Below are 11,396 nucleotides of genomic sequence, written 5' to 3'. Positions count from 1 at the left end.
AGTAATCTTCACTGGGGGATAGTATCTTGTGATAAAAGTTTCCGAGGTTTGCTTCCATGTTGTAAACAACCCTTGCGGCCAGAAATTTAGCCACTGTTTGGCCCTTTCTCACAACGAGAATGGAAATAGTCAAAGGCGAACAACCTCCTCAGAGACATTATTCGCCTTAAAAGTATGGCAAATCTCAAGGAAATTCCTCAAATGCTCATATGGATTTTCATCTTGAAACCCATCAAACTGACACATCTATTATACCATCTGAATTAAATTTGGTTTCAGTTTGAAATTATTCGCAGCAACTGGAGGGCGAACAATACTAGATCCCACTCCCTCCAAGTTTGGTCGGCATAATCTGAAATACTTTGATGTTCATTCCCGCCCATATCTTATTCGTGACCAACTTCCATACTTATCTCCACTGACCTTGTTTCACTCAAGTTAATCTGTGTGATTCTTCTTCAAAAATTCCTTTCAATTTCTGGATCAGGATTCGCCAATGGAGAAGATGTATTTCCACAGGTCATGCAATTGTACCTACGCCCTATAAGATAGATAAATGTAAGCTAAAGGGCGGAGAATGAATAAAACTGTCAAGAAAACAAGTATTCACAAATATAAACAGTGTTGACAAACTAAATTACAAAAATCCAAATTTTTCTAAAAGTTGCCAGTCCCCGACAACGGCACAAAAAACTTGATGTATTCTCCACAAGTGCACAAATCACACACAAGTAATACAGTGGTACCCCGTGAGGGGTAGGGTTGTCAAACCACAGGGACTGGACTCAAAGTACTAATTTATCTTCTGATGTTTAGCTAAACAAGAATTATATTGAGGTTGAATTAAAAGCAATTAACAAAGGAGAGAAATGATGGTAGTGACTGAGGGATTAGGATTGAGAATTCAACAACAAAAGAGTAATGCCCCGCGATGATTCCTATGAGTTATAGCATGCTGACTTGACCCTAAAGCCTACAAAGTACATTTTATGGTTCAAGTGTGTGCTCAAGAGTAATGTTGAATCTATGGTTCTCAGATACACCAAGTTTTGCTAAGGTAACTGTGGGTTTATACACATCGAGTTTTGCAATCACACAAGCCAACTACAACTATGGCATTCCACATATACCAAGTTTTACCTAAGCAATTGTGCAAATCAAACACATCAAGTTATACAAACACGTGATTAAACACATGAAACCAAAAGAACTCCATAAACATTAAGATCAAGTAGTCACTGCATACAAAACAACATAGTTCACATCTGGGGCACCGTGGACGGTTAGCCCCTCATGGATGGGTACAACGAGGAAAACAAAGATGAAGAACTAGAGAAAGAAGACATGCCTCCCTTCTCCTCAAGATAACCTTCCTCGCCGAGCTCTGTATGCTAGCCCCACTTCTCTTGTGGCTCCAACTCATCCTTGATCCCTTTAGAAGATATGGTGAAGCCTGATCTTTGCCCTCTTCAAAGTTCTCCCGGTGGAGATTAGAGTCCCAAAACAAAGATAAGGGCAAACCCTAGAAATTGGAGTTAAAAAAGGCTGTCTTCAAGCTCGATACGGGCTAAATACGATCGTTCTTAGACCGTGTTTTCATGATAGGGTTTTGAGTGAATCGGCTAAGTGCTCGCATGGAATTTCCAGTGGAAGAAAGTGATGTCATACTTGGACCGTGCTTCACTTGAGCATGATCGTGCTAGGAGCATCCAGCTCGTGCTTCCCTTGTTGAACAGAAAATAACTCTAGCCAGAGATTTCTAGGGGAAGGGGCACGAGCGTGCTTCGACCGTGTTTGGCTTTGTGACATCCCCTTGCAAGCTTTATCACTCAGTCGTCATGAGGCTGGATATTCAGGGTGATAGAGCACAATTGCGCTCTGCTCGTGTTGGCTTGAACACTTAGCAACTTCTCCAATATTCACTCGTTTCATATCCTAATTCACTCTTAATTACTTCGAGCTCCTTAATTCCTGCATCATTAACAAACATACCCAAAATAGCACCTAATGTATACAAAGATATGCTAAGATGCAAGCAAAAGCATGAATTGAGGATAAGAAAACATGATATGAGTTGCACTCATCAAGCATGCTTACACACGTGCACTTTACATGTTGTACTACAGTCATGACGAAAATAAGTTCCAAGACATCCCGAGAAGAGCACAAGCAAGAGCACGGCCGTGCTTGCATTGGGAGTTGTGTTTTTAAGCTCAAAGTTAGGCTTTTGGAGGGGATCTTCTTCCTTTTTCTTGGAGAAAAGGGATGGGCTTGAGCTGGGCACCATCTAGGGAAGCATTTGGACCGAGAGATTGTCGTGGGAGTGGAGGAACACCGGCAATATCATCATTGAATGCTCCCCAATGAGGATTGTAAAACAAGTATGGAGTTTATGGATTTTATTTCATTCTCTTATTGTTTTCCCTATATGCATTGTAGAACCGATGGGCTAACCGTCATTCAGTACCCTGATTATGAACCTCGACTTTTAATGTATTGACTTTGTTGCTTAGATTATTGAGTTTCTTTGTGATTTCCCTTCTGTTTATCTTGGTTGCAAACTTTTGTGTTAATTGCCTTGATATGTATGTTGCAAAACTTGGCATGGGAATTGCCACTAATTGGTTAGCAAAACTTGGTGGGCATGTTCCTAGTAGTTGTAATTGCAGTTAAGAAGCATGTCAACCATAGTTGCACATTGGCTGTCTAGATGATGATCGAGAGATCTATCTATTTACGACACACACTAGGGAAGGGGTTGAGTCCCATCCTACAAATAGGTCGTATGTTACCAAGCTCTCTGTTATGGTTTTACCCACGGTCGAAGGAGATGTACCATTTAATCATTGCTTAAGTCAGTGCATTCGTCAAGGGGATTAATCTGGGGTACTGTCCTTCCCATTGATCTCTTCTCATCCAAATCTTATCTCTCTTTCTCCCTCTATTGTCTTTTCTCATTTTGTATTTTCTTTAGATTCACACTTCAACCCAATCTTTGACTCGGCTAGATATTAAAGATTCAACAATTATAGAGATATACCAATCCCTGTGGATTCGACTACCCGACCCATTCAGGTACATTTTACTATTTATATGACCCGTATACTTGTTGTCAGGCAAGGGGCGTATCAACAGTACTGTAGTCTAAGAACACCCTTTGTACATCCTTTTAAAAAAACATTGAATAGAAATGAGGGAGATCTTATCACTTTGGTAAAATAATACAACATACCCATGTTCATAAATACTTCATGGGGTTCTTAAACTGTGATTTTTCACTCTTTGGAAACCTTAACATCTCAAAAACATTCTTTTCAATTAAATTTTATGCATATTTTTTTTAAAATAAATTTTCCACGAATCATAGTTAATATCTATTAAAAAACTATTTAATTGCTCCTAAGTCTCAGGCTTAACAACTTGCTTCAAAATAACTCTCAATACTCGTGCTCGTGCTTAAGACTGGTCTTGCTTGTTAATATAATCTTAATTCTCCTTTTTCTTTCTCCTTGATTCGATGCGAATTCTATAAAAGTCAAAATTAACAAAGTTGTAAAGCTTTCAAGTGCTCTTTCTAACATGGCAAAGTTGCTTTAATTCACCCAAGAACAAGGAAGTTGCACCCATTTACTGAGGTCGTGCAAAGTCTTCAAGCCCAATAATAGCCACAACTTCATAAATACTTCATTCTTGGCTTTTTTACCTGAAACTAATCAATACATCAAAAGATTTTCTTTCCACAAAAATACAAAATTTAGGCTAAAATACATAGTTTAAGCACAAGGAGGCTATATATAATATATATGTCAAAAAGAACTATGAAACGCACTAAAAATTTCACACACATTAGCACTCCTAGCATGAATGTCAAAAGGAGCCAATGTGACATAGTTTTTAATTTTAAAAAAAAAAAAGTCAAACAAGAAACTACAGACTTTTCCTAACTTCATTTTAGGGAAAAAAATCGATCAAGCATATGTGTTTATGAATAAGTCATATGGATTACATGAAACGAATAAAATTAATTATTTTATTTCATTGTTTGGCCTCATTAGCATTTGTTTTTTTACTCTCACAACGATCTTTAAGCTAATTAACATTAGAGCCTTGCACCTACAACCCATTGACCCATAATTACCTAAAAATATAAAAATAAAATCAATTTATTGTTATTATTATTATTTTTGTCGTAAATTCTTAGCAAGGAAAAGACCCCACAATATTCTAATCTTTGTTTTTCCTTTTTATTATTTTCTTTACCGATAGCTCTGCCTCTAATGAATCATAATCTCTTATTTTTGTAATTTGTAGTATTAGAGCCAAAGAACACACCCGCACTAGCCCCTCATTCTTTTATTCTTGATATGCTATTTTAGTTTCTACATGATAAATAGTAAAGGTTTTTTTTTTCTTTATATCATTTTCTCTCTTATTATTAACCATAATTTGTTTTCTTTCTAATGTAATGCTCCTGATATGCTGTAAAAATTTCATGTGTCAATTTAAACTATTATCTTAGTTTATTTTTTCTTTCTTTTAAGAGCCAATGCTTCTATCACCCTATCAAAATTTTTGGCACAAGTTAAAATCCATGTTAACTCCAAGACCATCTCCTTCTCAATTCATATATGAAAGCTCCCAATTTGCAAATATAATTTCCAACACCACTTTTAACAATGCTTAGTTGAACTCTAAGTTAGATATTTCCTTTTGGTTTTTAATTATTTTTAATTTCTTCTCTTTTGTACTTGTTTCTCATTTTCTAATTTTATTTTAAAAAACGATGAATGCCAACGGTTTCATGGTTTATTAGCACTAGATCCCCAATATAGGGTTCTTATTATTGGCAATGATCAAAGGTCAAATCCCCCTACAATCATGACAGATGACAAGTGGTATATTTAAAAAATCCATATTTGCCCCCAACTCATAGCTTGTCCATTTTGTTAAAAATATCACATCAAGCCATGTCAAATTATCAACATACCCCTATGTAAAATTTTTTTCTCTAACTCGAGTTTGAAAATATCATATCAAGTCATGTCATCATCCAAAAGATGAGTTGGCCTTTAGAAATATTGAGTTAGTAGTTTTTTCATTAACACCCTCCACTTGTAAAAAATCACATAAATGATATATTTTTTTTATTTTAAAACGTTTTTAACTTATTATTTATTTTTTAAAAGTTTTATTTTTTCAACCACATTTATTTTGAAAAAAATATATTATTATTGTTATTGTTAGTATTACATTTTCTTGGTTTTTTAAGCCATTTTTAAAAACTGTTATTATTATTAATATTAATAATTTTTAAACAATCACAAAAGTGAAATTTTTTAGGTATAATCACCAAAATAGTCCCTGTACTTTTCTTTCTCTTCCTTTTTTGTCCCTTTATTCAAAAATATTCCCGACTAGTCTTTTTACTTTTGAAAATGTGCACACTTAGTTAAAAATGCTCCCGACTAGTCTCTTTCTACTTTTAAAAATGCGGCGTATTTTTAAAAGTAGAGAGTGGGACTAGTTGGGAGTATTTTTGAGTAGAAGGACCAAAACGGAAGAGAAAGAAAAGTAGAGGGACCAATTAGGGTATTATACCAATTTCTTAAATATTCTAAGTTTTTATTATTTTATTTTTTTTAAATGGTAATTATTTTGAAAAATATTATTATTTTTATTGTTGTTGTTATATTTTGTTTAAACAACTTGTTTGTAGTTTTAATAACAATAATTTTATCAAACTACAAATTAATAGAAAATAATCTATCACTTTTAAAACACAAAATTTAAAATACCTAGTTTGCTATGCATGTCATTTTTAATTAAAATCCAAAATTAAAAATAAAATATGTACAAAATAAATTTATAGCTTTGAAATCTACAATAAACAAATCAATTCTCTATCCAATAATAATAATAATAATAATAATAATAATAATAATAATAATAATAATAATAATAATATTTTTTTCCAAATTAATGTGGTTTGAAAAAAATATAACTTTTCTAAAAATATTAATAACTTAAAATGGTTTAAAAATATGAAAATTATAATTTTTTAAAAGGAAGGGTGTGCATAAAAAAGTTAACATCATATTTTTAAAAGGCCAACTCCTCAGTTATATGATAATATAAGTTGATGTGATGTTTTAAATCCATGTTGGTGAATACATTTTATACCGGGTCATTTTAATAATTATAAAAATTATATTGAAAACAAAACCCCCAAAATGAAGCCATTAACATTGCTACGGTGCCAACATTTTATGAAAATATGCACTCAATCATAACTACCATTAGAAAAACTCCTTTTTATGCAATACTGGCAAGTCATCAAATTTTAATTTTACAGAGCTTATTTTATCGTTAGCTAATACATTGGATGCTAGAACATATTTTATATTGGATAATAAATTATTATTATTATTATTATTATTATTATTATTATTATTATTATTACATTCTATATTTAGTAACAGGCAATTCAATAAAATTAAAAGTATTAGTCTCCTATAAGCATGAAAGAGTATTGTATTTACTGGATTATTTAATATATTCTTATATTCCTTTTTCGTTATCATTTTCACCCATGCCTCCATCTTTTATTTTTGTTATAGTTTCAATATTTTTAAAATGAAAAAAAAACAATGTTAAGCAATATATTCACTAAAACATAATTATTTGGATATTAAAGATCTAGACTTAAGTTAAACAATATACAGTAGGTTTTTAAGCATTTATATATAGTGGCGGAACCATAACCAACATTAAGAGGGTGCTGAATTTAAATTTTAAAAGTTTATTAATATTGAACTATTTTATTAATTCAAACTTGAAATCAATTATTCAATAGTATGAAAATATACATCGATCTAAAAATTTTTATTTACACTTAAAAACCTATCATATCTACATAATTAACAATTAACTCAACTAATAGTTAAGAACTAAATTAACAAATAATAAAATTAAAAAAAATTAACACAAATCAAAATCTACTTCAATTATTAAATACAATAATTGTTTAACAAATAATCTAATGAATAATCAAACTTTTATAACAATTAATCATAATAAATATCTAATGATTTTCACAATAAATAATCAAACAATATTTGATAGATAAGCATACAAAAAAATTAAATAAATTAAGTTAGATATAAAACAAATAAGATAAATCTTGTTGAAAAATAAAACATAAGCTCGGAAGAGATTGCACAAAAAGAAAACTCACTAATCAACACAACCTATAATAGTTTTTTCTAGAAATTTTGAGGAAGCAATTATATTTTTGAAAGGTTTTATTATTATTATTTTATTTATAATTAAATTTTTTTACAATAATATCCTGAAAATTGATAATTATATATTGATAAGATCATTAAAAACATATTTAAATATAAAATTTAAAAACAAAAATATTTGAAGATCTATGATTGGCTAGCCATATTAGTTGTTATTATCACTTTTTCGAATTTTATTATTTTTATTTAATTTATTTTAAATAGTATTAGAATTTTAAAATAAATAAATAAATAAATAATCACCTTTCATATATAAATTATAATTATTAATATAACTGCTTATCATCACTACAGTAATGAAATAAACTATCCTTCATCTTTACCAAGTATTGATTTGTAACAAATTTATTATAAGTTTATATTTTTAAGAAAACTCTATATAGACAATAATGATATTTGTACAACAAATAACGATGCTTAAAAGTTAAAAGATAAAAACCTATGATTTTTTTTTATAAATTTACTTAATAATTATTTATATATAATGATGATATTTGTATAGGGATGGCAATAGTCTGTACGGACCCGCCGGCCTAGTTCGACCCAGAATAAAAAGTTTTGGACATAAGTTTTACCAATGCAGGTCGGGTCCCGACATCCTTTGGTTGTTTGGATTTAGATTTGGGCCGGACATGAAAATTTGAAAAACAGGGTCCCTTTTACCCCTTAAAATTTTTAAAACCCACAATCTAAAGCGCATTTGTTTTAAGCTTAATCTTCTAAAAACTTCAAACATATATTGTTTTTCATATTAAGACTTAGATTTTTGTATGATTTAAGTTGAATTTTGGACTTTTGACGTTGTCTTTTTGCATTTAATGTGAATTAAATTATTTTTGTATAATTTAATATTTGAGTGAACTTAATAGAATTTAACCTGGTTTTAAAATAAACAAGGTTTAGACATGTTACATTTGTCTGGATTTAAAACCAGAGCTGGCCCGGACAAAAATTTTTCTATTTATATTAGTAGTTGTTTGAACCCGATTTTATTTGGACCCGGATTTTTACCATCCCTATATTTGTACAACAAACAAAGATGCTTAAAAGTTAAAAGATAATAAACTATAATTTTTCTTATAAATTACTTAAAAATTTATTTATATAAATAATCGTTGATCAGCTTTAAGAAGACTCCATACGTAACGGCCTGCGCAACAAACGTTTAATAGGGATACACTTCTAATTTCATGTGTTTGGATTTTAAAACACTTGATATTTATGGTAAAAATAATTAATATAAAAATATGGAAAATAAAGTGATCAAAAACAGCAATGAACTCAATCACAATAACCAAAGATCGTTCTTAAACAAGTTGTGTTCGAATGCTATATATACTGAAAACACAACCCTACTATGTGAATTAACCATTAAACAAAAAAAAATAAAAAAAATAAAAAAAATCCATATCTCAACTTTACATTCACCAATAATTTCAACATATTGTGCTACAGTTAAATACTTTGAAACAACCACAAAAAAAGGACGTCAGAGTCAACTCCCTTCAAAAATTTGGTTGTTCTACCCAATAATAAGATGTCAATAAAGTTAAAGAAACATGAATTTATAAAACACGGCACTGCATGCCATGGAACATGAAAATCAGATGAATATGAGTCATTTCCTCAAAAGACACTGCATAGCTCTGATTCCTTTACTTAAAAAAATTCAAAACTAATATCAGTATAAAATACACAGCTAAATCTAAAACTCATGTAAAAGAAAAACTGCTGAGAACATAATATATTTTTAAGCATGCAATACATCGAAAGCTTTCAAATTTACATTTCGTCTCTTATAATAGGTACCTGTAACTCACAAATTTCACATAATGCCTCATGATAATTTCAGATGAACTGCTTCAAAAACTCAGTCGCCACAAGCCGGCCTCTTGTGTTTACTGATAGCTTTAACTCACTTATCTCTTTGTCAATGTCCTACATTATACACAGGCAAAGCATATTTAGTGAGAAACAAAAAAATTGCACTCATTCCAAATGGAAGTTGTTCAGTGTAAGAAGAGTGTGCTTATTTATATTCTATAAGACAAAAGTATATATATATATATATATATTTAAATTTAGTATTACAAAAGGAACATTATTAGATGAACTTTGTATCTTGTGAAATGTGTGCCAACCATTTGATTTTGAAGGGAACCAGGGAACCGGTACAATCAATGAAAGCAACTAGCAATAGGCTCAGCAAAGGTCTTTGATAAGAGAATGTACAACCATTTGAATCGATAATCCCTACTTAAAATCAAAATATATTTTTTCCGTCTTTATCACTGAGATAAATGCGCATTACCCTTCCATATCAAACAAAATGTGACTTCTCTTACCATTATGAAAATACAATTCTCTTGCACTATCACAGCATCACTTACAATGATTTTTTTCTTATATTAAAAATAAAGACCACGAAGTGGTTGTGACATGGGTCGCTAAAGAAAATAGTTTCAAGTTTGAATCATTGTGCATTTGAAAAACACCGATTGAGAGAAATCTACCCCATATAGAGCTTCTATTACCTCCCCAAGGTTAATTTAGAGCCCGTGGCTTCTTGATAAACTATGCGTCTTAGGAAAGCGCTTTCATCTCATCCCTAAGAGTGGCATAGCAGCCACTTGGCACCTTCCACCATGTAAGAATCTCAGAAATTGTTTTTAAGAACAAGAAAATATTCTTCTTTTGCATTTTAAATAATTTATAGATCCTACCTTAGTAGAATCCAGTCAGTTAGGCAACATCAAAGTTTATGTTATGTTATTCATATACCACTGATCGATACACATAACATGCACAACATCAAAGGTCAGTAAAATCCAGTAGGTCAGGCAACCAAGAAAATATTTATCTTTTACCATTGTGCATGTTATATTATTCATATACCACTGATCAACATGAACTGTCTCATGAGAAAAGAACAAGCACTTCAAGGCAATAGTTATCCAACATAACAAGGGAAAATTTGCCAAAGGTTATTGATGTCATTTGACAAAGATATAAGTTGATGAAAAAGTATTTAGATGAAAAGCCAAAGGTTGCTACCTCCATAAATTGCACAATGAAATCTATAAGCTTGTGCTTTTGCATATCTTCACAGTGGTAGTTTGTGATGAGAAAACTAAGATCATAACCCTGTAAGAGAGACAACGAGTGAGAGTTCAGATAATAATCTCAATACAAAGTTCATCCACATTAAACAATTTAGTTAGAATAAATATCAGGTTTATTATTAAAAAGTGAGAAAAGGAAAATACTATTTCCTTTGATAAAATAAGAGTTGAAAATTCCACCCTCCAATCTAAACTTAATAATGAAAAACACCTGCACTGGCTTTCTCCTGAGAACTTGGAATGCCTCTGCCCTCATTGACAAAAACCTGAGAAACTTTTTTGCCAGTATGTTTTCAAGTTCATCTGCCTGCTTAACCTAAACAAATGAAATAAAATAAAATAAAATAAAATAAATCAGCAATAACCTATATGATTGAAGAATCCCATCACCATAGAATTGAAGCTCTCCATTCAAAAGCGGTTAGATCCTTGACACATATAATATGCTAAGGGAACCATACATGTCAAAAACTAAAGGAATCACCTTGATGTTATTCTTTGACTCATTATTATTGACATGTATATGCTTTTTCTTTCATCTATTCTAATTTATAGGGCTGCCATTTTGGTTTGTTGCATACAATCATACTCCAAATGTTTTATTTGATTAAAATACTCACTCAATGATAAGAAGTGAGAAATTAATCCAAGAACATGACAAAATATAAGTTAGGTGCCTGAAGTGTAAAATGATTCATCATCACCTTGATGCTAACGCGCACTGAATTGATAGATGTCTCTATCAAGCATTTTTCTGCCTCATTTCGGCATATCAAAATCTGCAATAACTAACTGTTAAATATCAAAGAAAATAAATTTATAATACCTCAATTATCAAAATATAGAATGGATAATGGAAATGATATTTTCGAACATCCAAGAATCAGTGATACACAAACTTCAGACTTTCATGCAAACATACAAAATTAATCTTTACCAATCTCACATGCTCCAATCTAAGCGGACAAAA

General features: G+C 30.9%; 1 protein-coding gene across 1 annotated transcript in view; it reads right to left on the bottom strand.

Annotated features, from left to right (window-relative positions):
• Positions 1–9,021: 9,021 nt before the first annotated feature.
• Positions 9,022–11,396, bottom strand: part of LOC120270356 (actin-related protein 2/3 complex subunit 4-like) — a 12,725-nt gene continuing 10,350 nt past the window's right edge. Inside the window, exons 2-5 of the mRNA XM_039277356.1 lie at positions 11,131–11,214; positions 10,638–10,742; positions 10,359–10,448; positions 9,022–9,242 (exon numbers count right to left, since the gene is read on the bottom strand). Of these exons, the coding sequence (XP_039133290.1) occupies positions 9,153–9,242; positions 10,359–10,448; positions 10,638–10,742; positions 11,131–11,214 (369 nt within the window). The 3' untranslated portion in view covers positions 9,022–9,152. The remainder of the gene's footprint in view (positions 9,243–10,358; positions 10,449–10,637; positions 10,743–11,130; positions 11,215–11,396) is intronic.

This window comes from Dioscorea cayenensis, chromosome 10 (assembly GCF_009730915.1).
Source record: "Dioscorea cayenensis subsp. rotundata cultivar TDr96_F1 chromosome 10, TDr96_F1_v2_PseudoChromosome.rev07_lg8_w22 25.fasta, whole genome shotgun sequence".
Taxonomy (NCBI): Eukaryota; Viridiplantae; Streptophyta; class Magnoliopsida; order Dioscoreales; family Dioscoreaceae; genus Dioscorea; species Dioscorea cayenensis.
This window is presented reverse-complemented; position numbering and strand designations above follow the sequence as displayed.